General features: G+C 47.1%; 1 protein-coding gene across 1 annotated transcript in view; it reads left to right on the top strand.

Moving 5' to 3' along the window:
• Positions 1-17,951: 17,951 nt before the first annotated feature.
• The window catches only part of LOC126547053 (uncharacterized), a 503,539-nt gene continuing 493,988 nt past the window's right edge, over positions 17,952-27,502 (top strand). The window contains exon 1 of the mRNA XM_050194887.3: positions 17,952-19,368. Within this exon, the coding sequence (XP_050050844.1) occupies positions 19,081-19,368 (288 nt within the window). The 5' untranslated portion in view covers positions 17,952-19,080. The remainder of the gene's footprint in view (positions 19,369-27,502) is intronic.

The raw sequence follows: 27,502 nt of genomic DNA, 5'->3' as shown, positions 1-27,502 counted from the left end.
TGTACGTGGGGATATGGTCGCTTCCGTGCGTCTCTATGTCCGCAAACCACCCTGCACGTCTGACTAGGCTTCGTGAGACGAAAGCCAAGTCAAGACAGCTGCTGTACGTGGAGCCACGTAAGAACGTAGGACTTCCATCATTCAGCAGCCAAAGTTCATTACTGGAGGCGAAAGAAACCAGTGCTCTGCCTCTTGCGTTGATGATCGGACTTCCCCAGAGTGTATGATGGGCGTTGAAATCGCCAATGATGACCCAGGGATTGGACGTTGAGGAAAGGATGTCTCGTAGTCTTTTGTAATCAAATCGACTTGACGGAGATAGGTAGGCGCCTACAAAAGTAAAGGCCAGATTCTTTTTCCTTACGTTTAGGCATATATATTGATTACTGTCATTAGGTGGTACAGGCTGATGAGTGTAGGTGAGGTCACGGCGAATAAACACCAAAACCTTGCTGTTTTCATAAACAGCTGACGACATAAATGATTCATATCCAGAAAGCCTGATTTTGTTCGATAAGTTGGGCTCGCAAATGACGATAATGGGAAACATATTGGCGTACACGAAGCGACGAAAGTCCGAAAGGCGCGCTCTGAGTCCGCGGGCATTCCACTGAAAAATAGCTGCTTGTCGGACCTCTTCCCTAAAAGACCGTGGCTGTAGAGCCATGATCTACTCAAGGGTTGCAAGCACCGGACTCAGAGCGTCCAGTACTTGAAGCGCACTTCTGGCAGACGGTGTGTTCATGTTGCTTAGCAGCACGCGAATGGCATTCATTAAAGGCCTGATAAGTGCTATCACTTACTCATCTGTTTTCCGCGACTCCTCGGATACAGCACCTTGCTGTACTGGGGGCGGATTCTTCTGCGCCTCTTCTGGCGGTCGTGTACGCGGAAGTGGCGGCCATTCCTTTGTGGAGAGAGATCTGGCAGTTTTCTCCCTTCCAACATCGGTGTTCGGAGTGCTGGAAACATCTGCTGATGATGATGCTTGACGAGGTGACTTTTCCTGAAAGCTTGATGTTTTCCGCCGGGAAGACCTTCGTCGGTGACGTCGTCTTCGCCGTACTTTCACAGCAGCCTCTTTGTGGGTAGAGTTGTCCCTCACCATTTGTTTAAGAATGGTGATCTCTTTCTTGATCTGGGGACAGTCTTTGGAAGAGGCGCAGTGATCACCTTGACAGTTAGGACATTTCAACGTGGTTGCGCTGCAGTTGTCTTCTGAGTGGGGTTCGGCACATCGAGGGCACACGGCCGAATTTCGGCAAACACCCTTCACATGTCCAATCTTCTGACAATTGAAGCATTGCATTGGTCTTGGAATAAATGGTCGAACCTGGTGGCGAAAGTGGCCGACCTTCACGTAGGGTGGAAGACAGTCGCCTTTGAAGGTTATCCTCACACAACGTGTGTTGCCGAGGCGACCAACATGCACAATCACGTTGTGTTCGCTTGCCGGTTTTATGAGAATTGGGAGGTCTGCATTAGATATTTCATTGTCAATGTCATAGATGACTCCTGTTATTGTGGCACCATTCGTTGGCACGATGGATCGGACCTTGATGTTTCCCAGCTGCGTTACATGTTGTAGTATGGTCAGTGCACTCGGGTTCATCACATCGATTGCCAGGATGTTTCGCCTAGTATTTATCCTAACATCCTTGATCTCATTTGGCACGGTGTTTTCTAGATACACGGAGAGGGCTTGCCTGTTGAGGACGCGCAGGTTGTCGGTAGCGTTCTGTGGCACAAACAGGATGGAGTGAGGCCATCGCTGAGGAGCTGTTTTCACAGTGTTCGAGCTGGACGCCGAAGATGAGTTGATAATTCTTCGTTTGGCCTTGCGGTACTGGACAAGTCGAAAGCCGTCTTCCGAGGACTCGTCACCTGATGCGCAGTACAGCTCTGTGTCCTCGCTACCACTCGACGCATTTCCTCGCTTCCTCGAACCGATGTCCGCGGGTGAACGGGAACCGGGAGGATCCTCGGGGTGTTGTACATCCATCACCGCGATGGAGGGGGCGGTAGACCCCACAGGTGCAGTAAGAAGTCCAGAAAAACACAGAGACGGGCGAGATGTGTTCCGCAAGAGAAGCACTTCGTCTTCCTCCTCTCGACTATAGAAAGTTTCTATAAACTAAGGCGGGATTCGCACAGTTTCCACAGACTGTTTGTAGATTAAGAATTGACTAAACGAAATAGACACTTCTGTCAATATAATCATTCTATAGATTTTTCAGAGACAAAAGGACATATCAACAAAAAGGCAGATCAGTCTATACGAGATAGTTATAAATAACAGGTAGGGAGGCTAAGCAGGACACGCCTGATTGGCTACCCTGCACTAGGGAAAGGGGAGCGAACAATTAAACGAAGAAAAAGTCAAGTTTTGATGTCACCTACGTAATGAACATTCACAGCGCTGTATTACAAACGGTCCATCAGTGGGGTTCCTACAGGAACCGCAGCAGCGGTTTTGTGGCCTTCTACAGCTGGGATATGCGAGACCATGGTCGTAAGATCTTATTGAACGAGAACAGCCTTCCGTCTGTACGCAGTGCATAAAGTTTATAGGTCGACGTCATAAATAAACTTTAGTAAGGGCAATACGGAGCCATTGCCTACGGCACATCTCATAGCTAGTCGAGGCGAATCCAAGTAGGTATGAGTCTGAATGTGCGTGCCCTAGCGAATCGGAGCTGGGATGTGGGTCTGGGTGAATTTCGGAAGCGTATGTGATTCCAACAAAACTTCGCGCGAGGCTTACTCCCGTATTCTCAAAGGATTCTTGACTCGAAGCTTTTCCTCCGCTTTACCGAGGTGAGTACTGCAACTGACGAAGACACTATGCACTCCTCAGAAATCGCTGCGGAGTATCATTGAAGCGCAATGACCACTTTTGTAGAAGAGTGCCACTGTCATCCACTTGAAGAGATTCCCATGGAAGTTTACAAGCACGACAAGAAAGAAATCGGGAGGGAAAATCTGTACGGTAGCTCAACGGGCAACGCCTTGCCATTTGAGGCCCAAGCTGGGTGGCTGAGGACAAAAACCTATCGGAGCAAATTGTCGCAACAGGGAGAGGTATGTGTCCCCGCTGCAGCAAAAATACGGAAACGATTCAGCGCGTCCTGATGAAATGCCACGATATTCACCCAACAAGAACCGTAGGAAACGTCCACCTTCTCGAGGCACTGGGATTCAAAGCGGATGGAAGCAATGACTGCTGAGCAGTCGGGATAAGCAAGCGAACATTAAAATATTGATGCAAAAAAGGAAGAAATTAATTGAGGTGGAGCCGTGGCATGCAGATATAACTTTTCAATGCAGAAATAGAGGTTTTGATGAAGAAAGGACAAAACAACAAGAAAGGCAAGACGCTGCACTGCGATAGATGTAGCAAAGTCTGGTTAGGTCATACAGGCTTGATGACTACTTTGCACCCCGTTTCACTAAGACGAGTCGACGGTTGAGTAGAGGAATAATTTAAAATATAAGGGTTGGAGTGCGCGGTCTCGAGCGAATGTAACTGTATTGACGAATGGGCTCCGTCAGTTCCAGCAAGCCTAAGCGAGGACATATCAGTGAAAGGCTTGCGTTCACTAAACAAATTTTTACACACGTAAGAGTTATCGTACACGCACTTCGTTGCATAACAGCCATTCATCATTAAGAAACGTGATTTTTGCATCACTCTACAGTATACGCCGTCCATCCTCACCAGCCCATTTTCTTCTTTAACACACTACGCCCGCAGACTTATTGAACCAGCAGCCAGCCATTGCAGACCACAGATTTAGATGTAAATAAATATAGGTACGACTTTTAATCAAATGATTAAAGGCAATCATCTTCAGTTAATTATTCTGACTACGGGTGAGTTTTGAGGCTCTTAATCCATGTTAACTGAAAATGAGTTTGTGAATCTGTGTGAGTCCACGATTTCAGATCGAGTTGGAGTCCAACGTGCGGCGAGTCTAGATTAGTCGACGATTCCTTGATGTGAAAAAGACAGCGCTAATGAGAACCCGTGAGCCAGTATGGCCTGAATTTAATGAGTCAGAGCTTTCAATGAGTTCCAAACAAGAGGTAAAGTATATGAGTGAGTCGGACTGCGTTATGCTTATTTGGCGCTGGTTACGCAGTCACAGCTTCGGGCGTGGAACAAACAGCTCAATTCTTCTTATTTCTTTATTTTTACTAGCATAACTGTAAAAAGTGGCGACGGTCGGTTTCAAGACTCAAGTGTTCCCTATTCATATATTCGTAGATAAATGCTCTGACCATTTGTGTCAATTCTTTTCCCACCAACGGGGGTCAGACACTTGTGAGGCTCAATTAGACGGTCGATGCTGAACTTACCTAACCTACTCCGCTGAGATGTGTGCATCCAACCAGTTTGCACACATTTGCACTGGGAGAACGCCACTTCGCTTGCGCACAACGGTGACACAGCATGTGGAAAATGGAACACAGTCGGCAGCCAAGCCGACTCAGCGGAAAGCGAAGCCGATTACGCGAATTCATTGTTGCAATAGGTACACCACGTGCAACAGCATACTGATTTATTTGTTGTCCTTTTTTGGTATTTTTACTTCATATGCCTTGCGACAAATGTCCCTCTCCCTCAACCCCCCCCCCCCCCCCCCCAAAAAAAAAAAAAATTGTCCGCTCGGCTGCTTCGTTCCGCCCGCGCGTCGCTCGTGTCTTTGCGACAAGCGATCATCAAAAAAGTGTTATCATCCCAGTTATGTGCAGTGCCTGAGAGCCTAAAGTGCGAGTGAAGTGGGCGGTAAGCGACGCTGAGCTAAAGCGCTCTATTTTTTCACATTACAATGGACAAAAACGACAGTTGCGTGCACCCACTGACTCTCAATTTATGAACTTCATTTCTTCTCTTTCAGTCGTTATTTTCTCATAGGAGCAGTTTATACTTTCCAGTAAGTATTTTATCGATTTATGAATTCCTCACTTTTGTTTTACCCTTTTTCTTCTTCTTGTTTTTAGTCGCAATGTAGAAATAAAATCATCGCACCGTCTGGAGTCTTTCTTAAAGCGGGCTTCTCCCTGAGCTTTTGCGCAAGGGCAGCTGCCTCCTTGCAGAAGAAAAGGAAGCGCTCCTCCTTCTTTCAAGGAAAATTTATTCACCACCTGCGGTAGCCTGAAGCATGGAAGACAAGATTTAGAATGTTTTATTCATTTTAGTTTCAGTAGGAATGTGTCCAACGTATTAATTCTTGAAGGAAGGACGTATCACTTTGTTCCCGTGGTTTGAAAGCTGTAGTGCGCAACAGGTCGGTGTCGGGCGTGCTAGTTTTTCGTTTATGTGTGTACACTTAACAGCCTGTAATTTTTCTCTGTATTGGTGCTATTTACGTACCTTTGTTTGCTTTACAGCTAACTTTATGTAAATGCTGTCTCAATATATTTGGCTGTATAATGAGTGAACTCGTGTTATTGCTACTTATTATTATTATTATTATTATTATTATTATTATTATTATTATTATTATTATTATTATTATTATTATTATTATTATTATTATTATTATTATTTGTACATACTGCAGCCCGATCGGGCTATTGCAGGAGTGGGTGTGAAAGGCAGAGAAATGAAAATAGTAATACAGGCAATACGAACAATACAAACCAACACAAACCAAAACTATTCAATGGCCGCCAAGAATAAGTTTAAAGGAAGAGAACGAGTAGCACCAGTCAAAGAATTCCAGTACTCGATTACACGGGGAAATAAACTGTATTTAAATGTGTCCGTACGGGCAAAATAAGGTGCGATGTTTAGGTGGTGGTGACTTCTAGTATTAGATTGTTTTGCAGGAGTTAGGTAGTGATCTGAAGATATACCGCAAGAAGAGTTAATAATGCAATGCAAAAACTTCAGTGATTCCGTGCGTCGGCGACCTGAGAGCGGTTGTAAGCCTAGGGACGAAAGCGCTGTATACGGTGAAAAATCCCTATCGTACCTACGGCATATGAAGCGGATCGCTTTCTTTTGGATGGCCTCCATTTGATTAATGTCGCACTGTTTGTGTGGATTCCAGACGGGAGAAGCATAATCGAGTATAGGCCGGATTAGTGTTTATACATCAGTAGTTTAGTATCCCTTGGAGCTGTGGTCAATGTGCGGGGCAGATAGCCTAACTTTTTCAGTGCTTTTGAGGTTAATAAATATATTTGTTTCAACCAAGACATACTGGGTGTGAAAACAAGACCAAGGTATTTATATTCACTAACGCTCTGAATTGTAGTATTATTAACTTTGTAAGTAAAAGCGGAAGTGGTCGTTTTATTAGTGAGAGTCATAAGAACGGTTTTACGGATGTTAATTGTCATTTGCCAGGTATCACACCAAGAGCTAAAATTAGAAAATGATTTTTGGAGCTGTAAATGGTCATCAAAGGAGGAAATTTTATGATACAATACACAGTCATCAGCATACAAACGTATATTTGAGATTATGTGACGAAGCAAATCGTTTATAAAGATCAAGAAAAGCAACAGACCCAGCACGGAACCTTGTGGTACTCCTGAAGGCACTGCTGTCACCCTGGAATTAGCTCTGTTAAAGGACACAAATTGAGATCGATCGGAAAGAAAACTAGAAATCCAACTGAGAATGTGGGGATTATTAAGGGTGGCGTCAAGTTTATACATCAATTTCGAATGAATCACTGTATCAAATGCCTTTCAAAAGTCAACGAAGATTGCGTCAGTTTGGTCGCCCGTGTCCAGGTTAATACAAATGTCATGTGTAAATTCAATTAGCTGTGTTATTGTGCTGAACCCACGTCTGAAGCCGTGCTCGACATTAGTTACTAATTTATGTGACTCAAGGTATTGCACAATGTGTTTGTAAATAATATGCTCTAACATTTTACACGCTGCATAACTGCATTAAATTGCTGCATAACTTGAAGTTTGCGCGTTTTAAATTTTAGTTGAGATTGATCCCTTCTCTTATACTTTTCTAATAGAGCTGTTGAACACGTCATGCGCGTGATTTATAGTATGTTCAGGCATTAACTCGAATTGAGCTATTTGATCCCGCATAGCGCAAACACTTGACGGCTCCATTAGACGGCGATGAGACAAATACGACAAGCACGGGCGCCAGCTACCAACTGATCTTTACTCGGAGACACACACGCGTCTTTTATTTTCTTTTTCTTTTTGTGCATCATTCTTACGTTAAGCTTAATGGGAGAGGGCTTGATAAAGGGAGAGGGAAGTGATCGCGGCATCAGACGCAAAGGTGGAAACTCTGCCAGCATGGCTTCCTTGTCTCTTCTCGAAAAAGAATTGCTTTTCATAGATGGGTCTCTGGGTTAGTACAGTTCTGGTTGTGCACAGAAACTGTTTAAGTTTTTTTCTTCAGTTTCTGCTTTCATGTGTGTGGTTGTGATTACGTTTATCCTATAAGCCGGATGGGCGTAGGTAGGACGCATTCGTCTCGTCCCCGTCTGTTAGCGCCGTTGAGTGCTTTCGATGCGTTTTATCGTGCAGTGTTTATGCTAGAGCTTTTTTATACATTCTACATTGTAAAGGGGAGAAAGGCGCAATATGTGAAACGTTGTTATGTCGTTGAGAAAGAGAGAGGGAGATAGCGTGTGGGTGTGTGTGTGTGTTTCATCATCATCATCAACATCATCATCATCATCATCAGCCTGGTTATGCCCACTGCAGGGCAAAGGCCTCTCCCATACTTCTCCAACTACCCCGGTCATGTACTAATTGTGGCCATGTTGTCCCTGCAAACTTCTTAATCTCATCCGCCCACCTAACTTTCTGCCGCCCTCTGCTACGCTTTCCTTCCCTTGGAATCCATTCCGTAACTCTTAATGACCATCGGTTATCTTCCCTCCTCATTACGTGTCCTGCTCATGCCCATTTCTTTTTCTTGATTTCAACTAAGATATCATTAACTCGCGTTTGTTCCCTCACCCAATCTGCTCTTTTCTTATCCCTTAACGTTATACCAATCATTCTTCTTTCCGTAGCTCGTTGCGTCGTCCTCCATTTAAGTAGGACCCTTTTCGTAAGCCTCCAGGTTTCTGCCCCGTACGTGAGTACTGGTAAGACACAGCTGTTACCAGCTGTGTGTGTGTTTAACTAACTTAATTAGTAAACCGACTCAGGATGCAGATTGCACAAATATTTTATCCCCTAGGACCTTACAAGAACCATGTAGGAATAAGTAAGAATAAATCATACCTGACGAAATTTTTAATGTATGAATACTTCTAGCGACGCAAGTTCTCCTTTTCTTTCTAACCTCTTTGATCTCTGTTACTTTCTGTGCTTACCGTGGATGTGAACAAACGAAGCAGCGCTACACATATTCAGGTAACCCTCTTGAATATAATACAAACGTTTTCCGTGAGTAGCAGCTTTGTTTTGTTTGTTTGTTTGCGCTGGCGGAGATTATGTTTATTGTCAATACGTAGTGAAAGTCACTAGACAAAAGTAAATACAGAAAGACGCCCCGCAGTGAAGCCAATATAGTGGGACCTCTCATGCTAACCGTAAAAAATAAGAAACAACAACTGAAACATAAGAACGTAAATACAAAACAATAACATGTAATAAGCATTGAAGTAACATTGAAAAGAGCAACTAAAAATTCAATTTTTCAAGACAACAAAAAGGAATGAAATAGTGCACTGAACAATATTCAATCGCATATGCACAAAAGGAATGCAAGTACACAGAAAAAATACAACAGTAATTATCGATCCCGCCATTTTAGTATTCCACAAGTTCAATCATTAGAGCATGTTTAAGTAAAACAGTTGAACATGTGAAGTGCCAACAGAAACCGGTAATCATGAAATAATTATACGACACTGAGGAAATAAAAAACTCGTAAACTACACTTGCATAATGTTAATCATGACATAGCTTTTACATCACCGGGTATTGAATTCCACAGTTTGACACCTAAAACAGCGACGGTAAGACCATCGTAATTCTTTCGTATTTTTTTTTTTATAGAAGAAAGTTGTGTTTCAACGCAAATTTCACGTTAACATTGAGTAGTTCTTTTGGGTGATTAAACTGAATTAGGAGAATAGCAATATGACCTATTGCAATGCATTTTTTTAGCGCGAACACAGCGTCTTTTGTTTGAAAAACTATTCCGTCCACTTGTATTATAACGAAATCTGAAAACAAATCTCGTATTTACTTTTGCTGGACCTCTATCTGCCAATAAGCATACGCATTGAAGAAAAGCTGCAAAGAAATTCATCCTTCACGTAACGCAACTCTTCCGATGCCGTGCTTTGCGGGAGCCGACGCGTCAAATAAGATCGCTCGACTAGAAAGCTCGTGAGTGTTCGATTGTATGGAGTGTGGCGACTTTGCGTCCTTCGGGTGTACGTCTTGCACACCTTTCTATGAGTTATAGTGGTTAAAAATCCGCCGCAATTTTTTATTTCACGGCCATAACCAGCTTATATATTGTCCACCGAGAGACCATATATAGGCTCTCCCAGCGACCTCCAACCACCCCGGTTTTGTGTCAGCTGAATTTACCGTATCGACGAAGATTTGACAACCCTCAATGCGCATGCCGTACTCGATCGCGTTTTCGTTGCATTGGCGCTTCTTCTGTTGCTCTCCGAGAGACCACGGCTTATTTGCCCTACGCCTTACGTCACCTGCACCGACTAGATTTTCTTCCTGTTATCTTTCTGTGTTTCAGGGTTAGTTTGTATTGCAATTCCTAGTGTTCCATTGCGACATATGGCAGACAAAGTGGCCTGTTTCGAGTAGTGTAGAAGGGGTCGATCAGCCCAATTGAGAGCGGCGGACCTGAACATGCACCTGAGCCTGCATAAAGCGGAAGATCCCAGACTGAGTGAAGAAGTGTTTCAGCCAACAGTCTGGGTACCCACATTCCCTTCCCTCCTAACCCCATCAGCGGCCTAGAGCCGTCCTCTTCCTTGAAATAAAGGCTTTATTCATTCATTATTCCTGTTATCTCAACTAAGCGTATCAGTTACGCCCGCATGCTGCGTGCGTCCTTCGGACCCATAGTACGCTCTACTTAATATAAGAAAAAGCAAGCAACCTTATAATGGCTCTTTGAGTACTGTTTAACAAGAACGCGCTCTGCTCCGGCTCGACAGAAGCGATGGAGGAGGCGAAGGGAGGGGATAAGAAACATAATCAAAAGAGATTTTGAATGTACGGTCCAGCTGACAACAAATACAAGCATTGAAAAATGCCCCCGAGTTCCGGCGCAAAGTGTCTCGCAGTATTCGCCGCTTCCTAGTGTTTTAACCGTGATCAAGACCCTTCGGCGATCGAAAACCGCTTTCTTGGGTGCATCAGTCCAGGCCAGTAGCGGCAGCGCACGCGCCTTGGGTCACGTGCGCCGCTTACTGTTAAACCACTCCCAGCCTGTCCTTCCTTTCGGCGTCTCTACTCGCTCCTTGCTCATCACTCGAAGCCCGAAGTTCGCGCGAGCTGGGGCGTATTAGCATACGTCGCTTAGCGAAAAAAAGAAACGAGGCAGGTTACCGACGAAAGCGAAAGCAAAGCGAGAAAAGGCAGCATCGTAGTGATTATAAGGAACGCGAAGAACAAAGTTGGACGAAAAGAGATGCAAGTCATTTTCGCCTCTAAGCCGAGGCGAACCGTTTTCTTTCTTCTGTTTCTTCTTTTATTGTTATTTTTACTTTTTTCGCAACCTCATGGCGGAGGAGAGGACGCGCGCCCGCGCTTCACTGCCGCCTCTTCCTCTCCCACCACTCATTTTACTTCAGTGTCTCTGGGCTTCGTCGTAGCCTTCCTTTATTTGGTTCTTTTTCTCTCTTTTCTCCCTCTCTATCACGTCTTCTTCGTTCATCTCATCGTCGTCGTCGTCGTCGTCAGGACGCAGAAAAGTGTTAGAGCCCTGGGAGACGACGGAGGAAGGCCGCTTTAATGAAAAGCGGCGACCACTCCGTAGAAGGCGCAGCCAGCCAGCGGCAAGCCCTCCTCGGCGCACATCGACGCAGCGCGCGACGCTAAAGCAGCGTTTCGCTTACGCCCCTCGTCAACCCCCCCCCCCCCCCGCACCCACCCACACGCATGCACATACACGCACAGCCTTCGCCACTCTCTCGTCTTCGTTTGCTCCCTCGCCGCTTCATACCCAAGGCAACGTTCACAGCCAAGTGCTACCCCTCCTCCTCCTCCTCCATTGCCGTCCCTTTTACTCAGGACGACGTTCACAGCGTCAGCAAAACAGGCGGCAGCGGAGGCTTCGGCGTTTCAAAAGCAACCGCTCTTCGGTCGCTCGCGCTCGCACGCGCGCAAGTTTTTCGCTGGGCGCTCCTCTTGCGTGCTTCTGCGGGAGCGCCCGCGAAAGAAAATACCGAGAAATAAACGCGTCGCTCATCTTGTCGCCCTTGCCTCTCTTTTGCCTGCTTTCTTTTTTTCGTTTTTTTAATTTCCTTCCTGAGCATCGTCGTCAGAGCGTCAGAGTCGCGCAGCAAAGGCAACAGCAGAGCCAGCGGCGGCAGCGTCGGCAGCGACGGAGGCGATGCGGCAGCGCCTCTCTTTCTCTGCAACCACCGACGCGCTTGCAATCAGAGCGGAACCTTCGTTACTTGCTTCTTTCTTTTCTCTCTCTCTCTCTCTCTCTCTCACTCTCACTCTATCGCTGTCGAGACAACTTTATTTTTGTTTTCTTCCAGTCGAGCTACCCTTTCATCATCTTCTTTTTCGTACTTTTCTGTCCTTTTATCTCTCTCTCTCTCTCCCCCCTTTCTTTCCTTCTGCTTGTACGTCCTTGGTGCTCTTACGCAGAGGAATCAACGGTTCTACTGTCTCGTATTTCTTCATTCTCTCTTTCCCCCCTTTGTTTCGTGGCGACAAACTTTGCCGGCCCACTTTGAGCGTAGTTTCAGGCTGGTTGAGCGGTGCGATAGTTAAGCTCGAGAATGGACGAGAGGGCGAAAAAGAAAATGGGAGAAGCTAACAAGCAGAACAAGCAAAAAAAAAAAAAAAACTATAGAAAGAGAGAAGGACGCGACGAAGAGTGGCGCAGACAGGAGCGGGCGAAAGTTCGTAGGCAACATTCTTCTGACTCGCCGGTCTTTTCTCGTTGTGGCTGTTATTGAGTTGTTGTTTCTCACCGGTGCTGCTTTCCTCGGGTTGCTTGTGGGCGTAGGTACGCTCGCTCAAGAAGCTCGGGAGAAACAATAATAAGAAAAAGAAGCTGAGTGAGGTGGCATAACAGCGTCGTTGCCGTGACATCTTTTGCTACTGCGCTCATCATGCACGGGCGAACGCGAGAAGCCCAGGGCTGAGGTGCGCGGAATGACGGGAGATGATGGAAGGAACAAGAAGAATAGGAAGGAGAAAAAAAACAGAAGCAAGTAGAAAAAGAAGGAGACAATGCGCGCCAGAAGTTTGGCTTTGCGTCGTGCTGAACGCCTCGTCGCCGTAGTCTTCTACTCGGCGGCTGTTATATACTGTACTGACGACTGCGGCAAGTGTTTCCCTAAAAACTTGCTGGCTGCATCCCTTTTGCTCTCGTTCGTCTTCTTTGTTTCTTGATCTTTTTTTTCTTTTTGCTTATTTCTCCTACACTCGCAAAACGACTTCCGTGTTGGTGAATTTACAGGTGCACAGACGCTGTTTTAACTGCACAAAAGAGTACAATTTGTACCTCATTCCGAACCGAAAAAGCAAAATAAATAAATAAATAAGGTATTAGAGAAGAAGAAATGGGGTTAACCAGGGGGGGGGGGGGGGTGATTTTTTGTTAATAATATCACGAGAAGCCAACAAGCAATGACGCCAAGGACAACATAGGGGAAATTACTTGTACTCAGTAATGGAATTAAAGAAATGATAAATTAATGGCAATGAAGGTGGATGAGAAAACAACTATGTAAGACATTAGACAGGCACACATATTCGTAATCTCAAGCCTCCATGGGCTAAAAAGGAAAGAAAAAAGAAAACGAAATTAGGCCGGAACCCGTCCCCGCTAACTATCTAAGTAGGCAATATCATACATAGATTGCGATGATAGTGACGTCATCCACAGGTGCGCGCCCGTGCGTCAAGGGCGACCTTGCACACACTGGTCTATCAAACTAACGTTTTTATCCCTCGTATCTTTCACAAACTTGCGATTTCCTGTGCACACTGCGACGTGCTCGCGTGTGCGCCGCGCACCTTGAGTTTTCCGTTAGATGCCGAGTTTTCCGTTAGAGAGAGAAGAAATGGGCATGGGCAGGACACGTAATGAGGAGGGAAGATAACCGATGGTCATTAAGAGTTACGGAATGGATTCCAAGGGAAGGAAAACGTAGCAGAGGGCGATTAAGAAGATTAAGAAGTTTGCAGGGACAACATGGCCATGATTAGTACATGACCGGGGTAGTTGGAGAAGTATGGGAGAGGCCTTTGCCCTGCAGTGGGCATAACCAGGCTGCTGCTGCTGCTGCTGCTGATGATGATGATGATGATGATGATGCCTTCAAAGTAGATCACGTGTGGAACGCGATGTCATCTAAGAGGCTATGTTCTCCAGTTACAAGCGCCATTGCAGTTGGGATGTTTGCGGAAGAGTTAACTGCCACAATTCGAAGCGACGACATGGAAATCTGGTAAGAAGTACCTTTAGAATTAAAGCGGAAGGACGTCAAGTAATCTCGTCTCGCAGGCTGTTGTCATTCGTTCACGGTGACGCTATCATCAGTAGCCATATTGCAGGCAACATATGAAAGACGCGGGGATTAACTGAAGAGATCCCGTGTTTGTAAGTAGGCGAGCACGGATCCAAATAGAGAAGTGAATTGCGCCTCGCAGCATCAAGAGTAGCCGAAGTGTTTTGAATAAAATGACTCGGCTATGTATCTTGCCTAAAGCAATGGCTTCTCCCTCGTTGATACCTCACCGAGGAGTGTGAGTGATCTCAATTTTTTTTGAGCTCACATTTTCATGCCCCCCACAACCAATAATAAATTATTACGTAGATTTGCGCGAGAAAATGCGGTGTTTCACGCATGATCGCAGATGATCGTATGAGATTAGTGCATATAATGAAGTATTTAGGGTATATGAGTTTGACAGGAAAGGTAATTTGGTTGTCGAGATTGTCGTAAGAGCCTGGAGTAATGAAATGTTTCAAGCGCACAGGAACGTCGTTGCTTTATCGAAGCCGAGCAGGATCTGTAAAAAAAATGAAAATCTGTCTTGCGCATTCGAAACTGGGTGCTGTGGTTCTTTCCCGCTCTACACGGAGCGCGGACGACGTGGAACACTTGGTTTGGTCCTTCTTGTTCTTCGGTGCTCTTGAGAAACTGAGGCACAGAGAACTTCCACGTAATTGGGAACTAGTAGAGCAGTCGCAACGCATTTTCATGAAGAAATGACATTTAAATATCAGCCGAGGTGTTGCAGCCCAGCACATACAACGGCGGCAACGATTTTTTTTTGGAGGGGGTTCTTTTGCCGTACTTGTCAGATTATAATGTCGTTTCCTGTTTCCCCCCGCATGAGGCGATGTAACTGTTCCTTTAGTATACTCGGCACGGTTCTCTGTGCACGTGCTGAAAATTAAAAATAAATTCTGGGCATCTTGCGCGTCGAATTCATGATCTGGTTATGAAGGACGCCCGTAGAGTGGAATTCCGTATTAATTTTGACCACCTGTGGCTCTTTGACGTGCACCTAAGTGTAAGCGCTCGAGTTCTTGCATTTCGATCGATATCGACATGTGGCCACCGCGGCCGGGTCTGAGCCAAGGAACTGGATCTCTGCGGCACAGCACCACAAAACTGCTAAGTTACCGCGGTGGGTATGTGTATGTGTAACTTGGTCGAGCTTTGTGCACCATCTGGTGCGCTTGTTCAACGACAATTAACACTCCTGCATTGGTTGCTGTCGCAAGTAGTCTGCTGAATAAACCCCAGTGGCGTAGAGAGATGTTTTCAAAGTGAAAAATAAATGTTAAAAAAACAATAATTAGCACATATTTAACGGGAAGAGGTCGGGTAATATTACTACTTCCGACTGAGTAAAGGCAATAAACGCTGTTCCCGAGTAACAATCGCTGACATTGAGTGTTAAGTGCCAAGCGAAAGTAATACCACCATCATCGCAATGTCACTACCAGTGCCTAATCTCGGAAGAAGTTTGACGCCACGAGGCGGCTATAGAAGGTGCAAGGAAGGGAGGTGTTCAGTCTGGAAATGTCCACTTAGCACAGCCTCAGTATATGGCGTAGCGCCCGGTACTGCCCGAAATTGAGTTTCGGATCTTTTCTTGTCTACTTCTTGTTTTCTTCTTGTTTTCTTTTTTTTTTCGCAGAATTTCCACGACTTGCAGTGGAATGGCTCCGTTCGCAAACAGCTTCTTCTTCTTCTTCCAGTCGCCAACCAGGAAACGGCGGCATCTTCGCGTCACGCTACACTCGATTCTCAGCTTATGCATGCAGGCGAGTACAAAGTTCGAAATTTTCAATGTTTGCTAGCAAAAAAATTAAAAGAAAGATAGGAAAAAAGAAATTAAATAAGAAAGGAATGCATGTAGGTTTGGTTTTTTCGTTAAAAAAAAGTAAAGTGGTTTCTGTCCCACGCGGCGACGAAGATTCTTGCATGTATCCCCGCCCCACTTTTCTTTTTTTTTCTCTTTCTCTCTCTCTCACTGTCCACCGTGGCCAAGTCTCGTTTCTTCTGTTTGTCTGCCTTATCACCTCCTCACGGAGAAAGAAACGGGTGGATTTCTAGCGACCAAGCTTGCCTCTAAATCTTTTTTTTTTTTTTCTGAAGCCAAGGTGTTTCAAAACTCTTGCCGATAAAGAAAAGAAAAAGTGGCGTCGAGACTGGACACTGAGAAGAAGTGAGAGAGACGGAGAATGGCGTGGTGTGTGCCGTTCTGCGGACGCCACCAGCAAAACTTCTCGGGGAAAAAAAAAATCCTTCTCAAACTTTTTCGATCTCGCAAGCGTCTCATGAAGCCGCCTCGGGCTACATTGCTGGACCCCGAGCCCCAATGCCTTTCTTTCATTTTTTCGAGCCGAAGCGCCTTCCTAACTTGTAATGCTATGTTCCCTTTTTTCTTCGTCTGTGTTGCTTGAGCGTATATATATATATATATATATACGCAAGGAGAAAACGCAACTTTAAAAAATGTGAAAAAAAGAAAGGCGGCTGCTAAGAAGCTAAGAAGCGCAGGGCTAGCGGGCCAGGAAGAACACAGGTGTCTCTCTGCGTGTTTCGTATCCGCTCGCGACTGAGCGTCGGGAACAGAGAGGACGCGGTGGGAAAAGCAGATAAAACTGCGACCGAGTGCGGATGATGTGGAGAAGAAGAAATAAAAAAGACATAACAAAACGGAAAAAGAATGAAAAGGAAGAAAAGCAGAGAGTATCTAAGATAGGCGTCCTCCCTTACCACCCCCTCGGCGGAAGAAGCCGCGCGCGCGTCCCTTTTGCAGAACCGGCGCGCTGGCTTGCGTTCCACCGGTTATTTTCCTCGTCCGTCTCTGGCGGCGCCGGCGGGATAAGCGAAATAGGGAGGAGGCGGCGGCACGCGCGTCGTGAGAGGGTCAGTCGGGCCCCGGCCCTATACCGGCTGCACCGTCCAAACGCCTTCGAGAAAAACAGCGCGCTGCATTGGAAGCGAGGCGACGTAAGCTATATATATATACACACACAGAAGAGACATAGAAAAAGAAGAGAAACGATGGAAAGGAGACAGATAAACGAAAGGACGGGCGGGAAGGAAAGAAAGATAAAGAAAGGCGTCGGGGCCCACGACAACGCGGTGTTCGGGAGGAGAATGAGGAGGACGACGACGGCACGACGGTGGCGAGCGACAGCGGGTCTCGCTTTGGAGAGGTAGGGGATGTGAAGACGGCAAAGGAATAAAAAAATAAAGAAAAGAAAGAAGAAAGGGAGCCGAGTACCGCAGCTTTGGAAAGATTGCCGGCGCTCGCTCGCTCGCTCGCGCGCGCGCTCGAGGCAAGGTAGTGTGACACCAACGCCAAGAGAGGACGCCGGAAAAGTAAAAAGCACAAAACGAGGGCAACGTCGAGTTGGGGCCGCGAAGAAGGCAGAGCTATAGGCTGCCATGCCGGGGACCTTTCGCGCCTCCCCCTCCCTCGCTTTTCCCGCCTCCTGTTCGAGCGCCCAAACTCCCTTAGAAGGAAAAGCACATGAAAAAAAAAAGGAACGAAACGGGGAGGTAAAAAAAAAAGGTAAAGAAAGGCATGATGAAACGAGCGGCGGGCCAGCATCGGCGGAGCACCGAAGCACCCTGCGTAGTAGACTCGGAACTAAACAGAGAGAAAAAGTTGGACCAAACAAACAAAATGACGCAGTCTCTCCCCCGTACAACGCTCGCCGACGCCTCTGCCACCGTCGCTCGGGTTCCGTAGATATTTTCTTCTTCCCTTATTTTCTCTCTCGACGCTGTGCGTCCCTTCGCTTCCCTTCCCCTCCTGCCCGTTCCTACGACCGACCGGCGAGCGAGCGCTTTTCTTTTCCCGGGCGCCCGCCGCCGCCGCCGACCGCTCTTTCGCGCGCGCGCGCGAAAGCGCTTTGTTACGCTTTGTGTTTTTTTGGCGCGCGGGCCACGGCGGGCGCCGAGCGAGCGAAACGCGGCGCGCCCGCGTGCGTGCGTCGGCGAGAGCGCGCGCGCGCGCGCGCGTCTCCTCTCTTCTTCTTTTGCTCCGGAGCGCGCGCGCGCGTTTTCCCTCTCCCCTTCGCTGGCGGCGGCAACGGCGGCGCGGTCTAATCCGCGCGCTCGAACTCCCTCCTCGCCCTCGGGAAAAAGAGTCTGTCGGGTCCTCCCCTCTTCTCCGGCGCGGCTCGAGGCTCGCTCGAGGTTCGAGCCTCCCTTCTCTCCACCGACGGCGCGCGCGTGAGGAGGAGGCGACTCGAGCGGCGCGCCCTCGGAACTCGGACCCTCCGCCGCCGCCGCGAGGAAACGAACGCAGCAAGGCCGGGGCCCGGCGCTAGCACACAGCGCGCGCGCCGCGTGTGTGTGCTATACACGAACGGACCGGCGACGACCCAACCAACGCTTGCCGCTCTGCTGGCACCAGGCGCCGCGTGGCTCGGCGCGCGCTTTTCACCCCACCTCTCTTCTTCCCCCATCCATCCCCCCTTCACCCCCCCGGCTGCCGGGGTTCGAGCGAGAGTGCCTCGAACGGCGGCCAGCCGCCGACGACGCCGTGGTCCCACCGTTGCCGAGCAGAGATGCGTCGTCGTGTCGCCTGAAGGGACGTGCGGCGACGAGGCTCCTCTCGCGCCGACGAGTTTGCTCACACCCTTTTCTCGAGGCCCGTGCTCTTGTGCTTCACCTTCCGTAACTGAAGCGATAGCCCTGTCCGTGTGCGTGCGTGAGTCGCGAGCGCGCGACTGAGTGGTGTCATCGTCGTGTGATTATTTGTTGTTTGTTTATTGTGAAGTTTTTGAACGGTGACAGAAGAGGACGAGTCGTCGATCGTCACCGTGACGCTGCTGCCGTGTTTGTGTAGTGACCGTGATTTCGCGGCGTCGAACGAAAGGATGGTGTTTCGTGTTGACTAGTGAAACAGACGTGCGCGCGTTGTGACGGCGCCGTTGACGATTCGAAACCGTGACACACCCCGCGCTCCCAAGTGTTGTTGTTGTCGTCGTCGTCGTCACCTGGAGGGGAGAACGATTTGAATCCTCGAAGCATTCGCGAAGAATCGAGGTCAACTGGGTGAAAGCGTTACGAGATACCGCGATTCGTAACTTGGGCTGAGAGGGGATGTCATCTCCCTCCCACTGAAGGTAGCTTTCCGCACAACGACGTCGACAGCGAAATTGGTATCGTCGAAGTTCGGTCAACGAACACCCACGTGACACGCTGCGACGACCGCGGTATCGTCTGTGGCTTTGTCGATGGCTTCTGAGAAGCTCGTCGGCCTCCGTTGAAATCCACAGGTGACGGCGACGCGCGGTACCCGCGCGCGCGCGCGTCTATCCATAATCGGCTTTCATTTTAGCGAGAGAGGCGAATCGACGCGTGACCGCGAAAAACGCGCGCGCGCTTCAAGTTCGCCGTCGATAAGGCAGCGGCAACAATGTACCGGGACGGTGAAGTGATCCTCGAAGTGGAATGCGGCGGCAACAAGGGGCTGCTGTACCTGTCGCGCCTCTGCCAGGGCTCGAAAGGGCCGTGCATTCTCTTCAGGGATACCTGGCTGACCCCGAACGAGTTCCAGTACGTGAGCGGACGTGAAACGGCCAAGGACTGGAAGCGCAGCATTCGCCACCATGGCAAGTCGATGAAGTTGCTGCTGGCCAAAGGCGTGCTCTCGGTGCACCCGCCGGTCTGCGACTGCTCGGGCTGCAGGATCGGATCACCTCTGGTGAGTGGACCTCCGTCGATGTACGTTGTCCTCGGTGTCGTCTTGGTTGTGTCGTGTCTCGTGCTGTCCACTCTCTCGCGGCTTCGCTGGGAATTCGCTTGGCGTCTCGGTGGACGTCTTCACGTCGTCGATCACTCGTGTTCCAACACTGCGGTAGAATCCTCGTTGGCACTTTCACTGACGAGCGGCCGTGCTCTAGCGATTACGCGTAATGAAGCAGGAAAGCGTCGATGAGCGCTATCGAGAGCTCTTTGTGTGACACTTCGATAGCCTCTGGTCAAACGACGGTGACACCCACGTTGCCTGACCGCGATGCTGGACGTAATCTTCGAGGATAATGGAGTAGTATCCGTAGCGATGGTTATCGCTCTTCGTAGAGGAACAAGCGAAGAGCGATACAGATGATAGCGTCCTGAAACAGAGGCTTTAGGGTGCTTTTCTTCGTAATTGATTAGAAGCCGTTGTGATGCCTGCGGATTAGTTACGGCGCTTCAAAACACTTTGCGTACGCTGCGCAAACGGGTTGCTTGAGGCTCAGGTTTGACGATGCTGAGGGACGACATCGAAGAAACCTGTTTCTCAGTTGAAACATGCGCAGCGCCAGGAATTCCATTTGTAAATTTCTCATTGCACGTATGTTTTGACTTCGCTGTTAGAACACACAAAAACGAAGACGGCTTCTTTAAAAAGTTGGGAAGCCGACTGCGTGCTGGCGCAGGTAGCGATATATTCAACCCAACATTTTCAATTACTTTGCAACTTGCGTTAGCGCCGATGTTCCTTGCTAAGGCATGCGTCGAGACGCGTTCGAAATTCCAAAAAAATATTTACGGCAACTTGCGAGTAGACCGCTGCTCTTTTGAGCGTCCCGCTATTCTCTCGCGCCGAACTCGACCTATAGAATTCCTGCTTTCTAGAACCCTGCTCTTCGCAGACTTGTTGACTATTACTTCTCCACGCACACCATATTTTCTCTCGCAAGCCAAGAAAGAAAAAAAAAATAATCTGCGGGAAGTCCAACTCTTTAGCGACCGCTGCGTAGCGGAACAGGCGAAAGCTCCTTGTGCGCTCCTCCGCCCGCCGCACGAGCAATAGCGTGTCTCTTTTGAAAACCACGTGGTCGGCCGGCTGAGAGAGTGCTTTCATTTTTAGAAATCTCCCGCCGAAATCGACGATTCTCTTTTTTTCTTCTCTCTCCCGCGTATATCTCGACTCTTTCCCACTCTCGTAACTTGGAGCGCAAGCGCGCCGCTGCGTTGGAGAGCAGCTGCACGTTATATACCACGAGCGGGGCACCGATGTCTTTCTCTCTCTCTCTCTCTCGCCCGAGGCGGACCAGAAACACCCTTTCTTTTTGAGCGCGCGCAAAAAACGAATGATGACGTCACGGATTTCGATTCTCCCGTCGGGAATAACTAAGCGGCCCAACGAAGAAAGCGGAACACGCTTCCCGACGGGTCCTCCCGACGTCAGACAAAGAAGGGTGCGTCGCCCTCTCCTCTCCCGTCGAACCCCTTCCTACCTCCCCCCCCCCCCACCCCGCAATTTTTCACCCCTTTTTCGCAAACTGTCCCGCCGTGGTGTTTGCGCGCGCCTTGGCGCAAGTTTCTCGTGCTGAGCGTTTTTGCGCTTTTCGCGTATGCGCACATACGCGCATGACGCAGTTGCGCTATCGACGGCGAGAGGCGGAGTATGGCGTGATCGTGTGAGCCGCATACATTTGTCCGAAAGGACATTTTAAAAAAGAAGATAGTTATTTCACGGTAGACGTTGTTGCTGTCTCCGAAGAGGCTCGTGTAAAAAAATACTATAGGGAACTCCGGCGCTATATAGTGTCTGCGTCTGCAGCAGCGTTAAGTGTGAGGGGTTCAACTAGCGCCGTCGATAGGGGGCGTCATGTGGATTAGCTCAAGCTTCGTCCTTCTGGCTTTAAACGGCTTCGTCCCTTACGGTATTGCTATATGCGTTTGCGCAGTGACGCATTCTCTTCAAGCGTTTGGAAAAGCGGCGATTTCTCGGAAATGTTGCAAGATAAAAGCGGGAGAAACACTTCACAAGAGCTTCCGAAGCCGCAAGTACGATGATTAGACAAATCCGTGTAACTAACCATCATTCCCACGGTGACGGAATGATCCCAGCGCCAGGGTTCCCTCTGGTGGTTTCTGTAGAAACTTATAATAATAGCTTTGTTTCCTTCCGTACCATCCGAGCTGAAATAAGCTGAATTGACAGCTTTTCTGCGTCCGTGCTCCCCGAAGCATGTCACAAAGGCAGTTTGGATACAAGAAATAATAACACCGCAGGCAACGTCATTGCATCATGGCTAAACAAGAAAACAAGAAAAAAGAAATAAGCAAAACGAAGTAATAACTACGAACACACTCATTCAAGCAAAATACATCACTGCACTGAATGCACTAATCACGATACAATATCATCGTTGAAGAAGAAAAAGAGTAACAATTTAGATGCGCACAAGGAAGCAAAATGTACTCGGAATAAGCCACCGTGTACGTAAATGATGAATTTACATTAAAATTTAAGGCACTAACTCGATTGTAGAAGTATACGTGGGAAGGCGTATATAGAACTCCGTGGTTGTCTCTCCACCTTTGCTGGGCTAGAAGAGTCGAAGTGCGTTTTCGACCCTTCCGGTGCTGCTGGTCGCACTTTCGGGCCTCACCTACGCGCTCGGCGCTGGCACGTTGCCGGGGGTAAAAGCGAGCGTCGCAGGCGTCGCCAACTCGGTCCGTTACATTGAAAAGAACGGCTCTCGGCTGTCACCGAGAAAGCGGGCGGTGACGGCACGGATAGGGCTGCGGCAGGGTCCCCCCCCCACCCTTCCCCCCCCCCTCCCCACTCTTCGGGATGTTATGATTTATTTGTGTGCGTTTGACGGAGGGAGATATAGAACTGTACATGAATTTGACGGGTGGAGTGTATGCATTCGCTGTATTTTTCCCATCATGTATCGGCTTTGGTTTTCTTTTGTTAGCATCGCGATTCAACGGCAGCGCGAGTGGATGTCTCGCCTTGTCTATTTTTCATCGCGTTGCGCGGCAAAGTGGCCATCTTATAGGTCGGTGCCATGTACAGTTCGTGTCATCCTCCTCGCTTTGCAACGAGACGTGAAACTCTCGAGCAGTGTTGGACAAAACGAGAACACGGTAAAAGCGGGAGCCAACGTTTCGACAAGTGGACTTGTCTTTTTCAAGGCGACGTATGCTTTCCTCGGCACAGTACTGTACCGAGGAAAGCATATGTCGCCTTGAAGAAAAGTCCACTTGTACTGTGCCGAGGAAAGCATACGTCACCTTGAAAAAGACAAGTCCACTTGTCGAAACATTGGCTCCCGCTTTTACCTTGTGCTCGTTTTTCTCATCATTTTGAATTTTTATCTGCCGCCTTCCTCGTGTTTTCCCTGAGCACTGTTGGTAACTTGGTGAGATAGTCGCTAAGTTTTGCGAATAATCGGTCACATTAACGACAGCTTTGACTTTTTGGAGTCTTCGCGACCATTTAATGGCGTAAACAGCGAGGAAATTGCCTCTAATAACATCTCCCAATTCAAGGCCTCGGCTTCATTCTATCCTACGCGGCATACATACGTACGCCTCCATTTATCCCTGCTTCTGAAATCGTATTGAATAGGTTATTAGTGAGCCATCCTGGGGCATCAAAGCTACATGATATTTTATGGCGTTTTAGAAAAATCTGGGGTGTTTTCTCTCTTCGCACATCCCAGGGTCTCACCAACGCAGGATGAAACAATGATGCTGTTTATAAGATATCAGCAAGGACGTCTAGCAACATTTAAAACATAAAAAACGACATAAATTCATTGAAAGTCATTATCACCTTCGTTACCTGGGGACTTTTCGCTAAACATGGAGTGTCTTGGGGCGCGACCTGGCGACTTTGCCAAATAACGTTACCAGCACTGCTCGTGAGGGGTACAGTGTTGACTAATGTACGTGTATTCTGTTGTACAGTTTTTTAGGAAAACACAGAGAAAAGAGGGGCAGAGTTTCTGATACGTATATAAGGACATAGCGCGGAACATTGATGAATTCTACATCCTTAATGAAAATAAAGTAATGAATTTAACGAAGTTAAATAATAGTAATAAATTAACTGTTGTAAAGCTATACGCGCCAACGCGCAGTCATGGTTACGAGGTGATGGAAATGTTCTCTAAGGACGTTGAATCATCGTTGAGAAACGCCAAACTCAGTATGCCGTAGTCATCGGCAACTTTAATGCCAAAGTAGTGAAAAGGAAATCTGGAGAATAGGCAGTTGGGAAACGCGGCAGAATTTTCGCCCTGCTAAAGAAATCGCAGAGGAGATAAGTTGAGTGAGTTCGCGTAAAAGAATATGTTGAGAATAATAAATACCTTCTTCCGGAAATGCAGTATTCAGAAGTCGACATGGAAAAGGCCAAACGGGGAAGCAACAAATGGAATATGCTTCATACACAGTACCGATCTCAACGATGCAGCATGCAGACGCGTTGAGTCAGCTAGAAAGTGGTGACCACAGATTAGTGAGGTCAGCGATTTTCCTCTATTTTAAGAGAGAAATGGAAAAGAATCGTTTTTTTTAGGTGGCCCAACTTGGTTATTCTCAGGAGAAAAGCTGTGGAATTCAGGCATTGCTCGTGATAAAATATGAGGTTTTAGCACAGGACTGTACGAGGACAGCATAAAGCTGACGTATGAAGCTTTAACGGAAATTATTTGAGGTGAGCATTTGAATTCAAGGCTAACATATCAAGAGAGGAAGCATGGAAAGTTAACTATAAATTGACTTTAAAGTGCGATTTAGCCTGGCTAGCGGTTTAGCATGCTACTCCGGACGTTTGGTGAACAATAAGGCGATGCAAGCCATGCCCACGGAAACACACAACACACGCGGCACAAAACTAGACCAACACGCACATACAGACGCTAACGAGGCGAAGGAAATACGAAGCGGTTCGCGCATAACGCGAATTGCGGGAGAGTCCAGTACGCCACACATCAGGTCGAACAGAGGCTGAGCTGTACAGCGTGTCAAGAAGGCGGGGAAATTATCTCCACTCGAAATTATACCATCGGAAAGATTAGGGATGCAGTAAATGACGGGTGCTGAATGAAACAGGGAGAGCGTGATTCGGCATGGGTATACGAGCAAGATTTACGCAGTGAAAGGATAAACGGGGCGATGTCATCGGCCATTTCGACAGTACAGTAAGGTAATAAGGTAGGAAGGCGACAATAGAAAACATAGACTGAGCTGTATAACAACACTTAGAACTGCTACGTAGCCACGATTGCACGTAGTTCGAGAGAGTAAAAAGAAATATGGTGTATAATAGCTAGCGATAAAATTAGACGGGCTTGGAAAGAAATGGCTAAAGGAAAAGTGGAAGAATAAAATGGATCGTAAGCACACTGCATGTGTTCGATTTGGCCGGACTTTGTTCCAATCCGTGCCTGACGTTGTGTGCTTCGTGCGAACTTATTCCGTGTTTCCCTGTGTGCCCTGACTTTAGTTAGTTATGTGACTGGACTAATTGTTTCAATGTTTTTGTTTAATAATTCGTTTATCCATTTTTTTGTGACCTGACTTTAAGACTGAGTGTGTTTCATTTGCTTGTGTGGCTTCACTTTATGTGTGACGTATTTATTAGTTGACGTTAGCTTTGAGTGTGCTTTTACGTGATTTTCTTTCATACCTGTGGCTTCCATCATTTGCATTTCTATGTGAAAAATAGTAGTCGGTGCCAAATAAACGCGCGAACATCTCTTAAATATCATGTGTTAAAGAAAGGAATAACATTTCTTTGATAAATTTTGGCAGGAATGTGCAACTCGAAAAGCTTACGACCCTTTTAGGGAAGCTCATAACATCAAATGTAGCAGATGTTTCACGAAATGCGAACCAATTATAAATCCACAAGGAAGGAGACCTTAACGAATAATAATATATATAGGGGCCGTTAGCTTCTGTGTGGCACTGTACAATATATTCGCAAAAGAAATTTCGAAGAGACTCTGAGGAGCACTTGACTTCAGTCAGCCAAGTCAGTCTAACTTTAGATATTCGACAACGAATTACATTAATGGGTGTGTCCTAAATATCCGCGTAGACAGCTACTTAGCCGCCTTCGCCCGACAGCCGCTATAGTAATTACTGTTCCAATCCATGGGTAGATGACAAAGAAGACAGCTTCGAGGAGGCAGCATCGAAGGCAATAACGATGTAGGCTACTTTTATTAAGCGAGCAGACGACGCAGACAAAGTACTGTTATGGCAAGAAGATGAATGGAGTCGGGTCTAGCGAGCTCGGCTAACAAGACCTAACATTGTATGGAAGGCCCGTAGACGCAGATGCTGAGTGAACCTGTAAGCGTGAGTGCTTATTAGGCTAGAGGGAGAACGTACGTTTAGGGGAAAGCTATGCCCGTGAGTGGTCCAACTGAACAGGACTGTGTTATGCCGTCTGCAGTGACGCAAATTGAGGAGCACCATAGTATCAAATAAAAGGGCAGTGGAATAAGCGATGTTTTTTAGTCTTAGTGAGTTTTTCTTGAAGAAAATTACTCACATTACTTTTACGGTTTGCCTTTGCGTCAGAAACTGGACGCCACGTGGCGAACGATATCTAGGCGTGTGACCATGTTTCAATACGCAGACTGGTGCAGAGAAGAAGCTGTCTTCTAAGATGTCAGGTTAGATAGTTTTGCTTGCTGGAACGCCTTGGAACGCAGCCATCTCATCAATGAGGTTGAGAAAGCTGCCAAGTACAACCAACCTCCCTATTCAGAGCGTACGAAAAGGCGTTTGAATCAGTGTGTATATATATATATATATATATATATATATATATATATATATATATAATCCTGGAGACTGAGTGTTGAGGAGTAGAGGAAGCGTACACGCGAATATTTTTAAACGCTAAACTAATGGGTAACAAGAAAAGCGGAAAAATACTGATTGGTAAATATGCCAGGCACGGAGGCACAATCTCTTCAGTTTTATTCTTTTCTTGCTTGGAAGATATATCCGATATGTTGGATTGGAAACGATTAGTCGTGGGGATAGACGGGGAATACGCCTTAGTAACTTGCGGTTTGCACAAAAAGTTGTCCTCTTCAATAACACCGGATAGGATTTATGACAAATCAGAGAGGATCCGAACGGGTATAGTCCAAAGGTAACTTTCGAGACTATAGTGCAAAGGACAAAGGTAATGTTCTATTGCCTGGCGAGAAAAGAAGAGTTCGCGATTGTTACCGAGCTTGTTCAAGCTGCAACAAGAGTGCACTTATTAGACCAAACAGACCGTGGAAACCCGAGTCACCAGAAAAATTTTTTTTTTCTGGACAAATAAAAATGGGTTGGAGTACATGGCAGGAACTCCCTGGTAATGAACGGTATCTTACCGTTATTCTTGAAGAATAGAAAACGAAGTCCGCAACTAGAGCATTCAACCTGTAGTAACGTATGGGACTTGAACTTAGAATTAAATATAAAAGCTTGACAACATCCTTAAGATCGTGCAAGAAACGATGAAACAGAAATTGATAGGTGTATTGTTAAGGAGGCAAAAAGACAGCTGTGGGAATCTAGGAGCGAAGTAGTGTAGCTGATATTTTAAGTGAGATTAGGAAAAAGGATACCTGGGCAGTTCATGACATGACATAACCAGTGCTCTATTGGAGCAACACACTGGACGCTAAAAGAAAGAAATATACTCGAGGGCGGTGGAGGATTAGGTGGTAAGATGAGATTGGGGAACTTGCAAGCATAGGATAGAGACGGCTGCTGCTGGACAGAGGTAATGTTTATTATGTTATGTTTATTATGACGATCATAATGATTGTGATGTTGCACCTTTTTGCCACACTTCCTGGCTTCCTGAATTAGGTGTCTGTGGCAGTGTTGGAAACTTCTTTTAATATTTGACAACATGGCCAGGTCGAGGTCCAAGATACTCCAATTTTCGCGACATGTCGCTAAGAAACCAGAAGGATAATTGCTTGCTCGGAATGTTGCCTTTCTTATGTTTTAGCTGTTCCCAGATGTTCTCCCTATTATTTTTAAGCTAGACGGAGAGAAAGGAAGGAGTGGCTCTATTTTTTTTA

The sequence above is a fragment of the Dermacentor andersoni genome, chromosome 3 (genome assembly GCF_023375885.2).
Source record: "Dermacentor andersoni chromosome 3, qqDerAnde1_hic_scaffold, whole genome shotgun sequence".
Lineage (NCBI taxonomy): Eukaryota > Metazoa > Arthropoda > Arachnida > Ixodida > Ixodidae > Dermacentor > Dermacentor andersoni.
The sequence above is the reverse complement of the archived record's forward strand: the minus strand, read 5'-3'. Positions and strand labels throughout refer to the sequence as shown.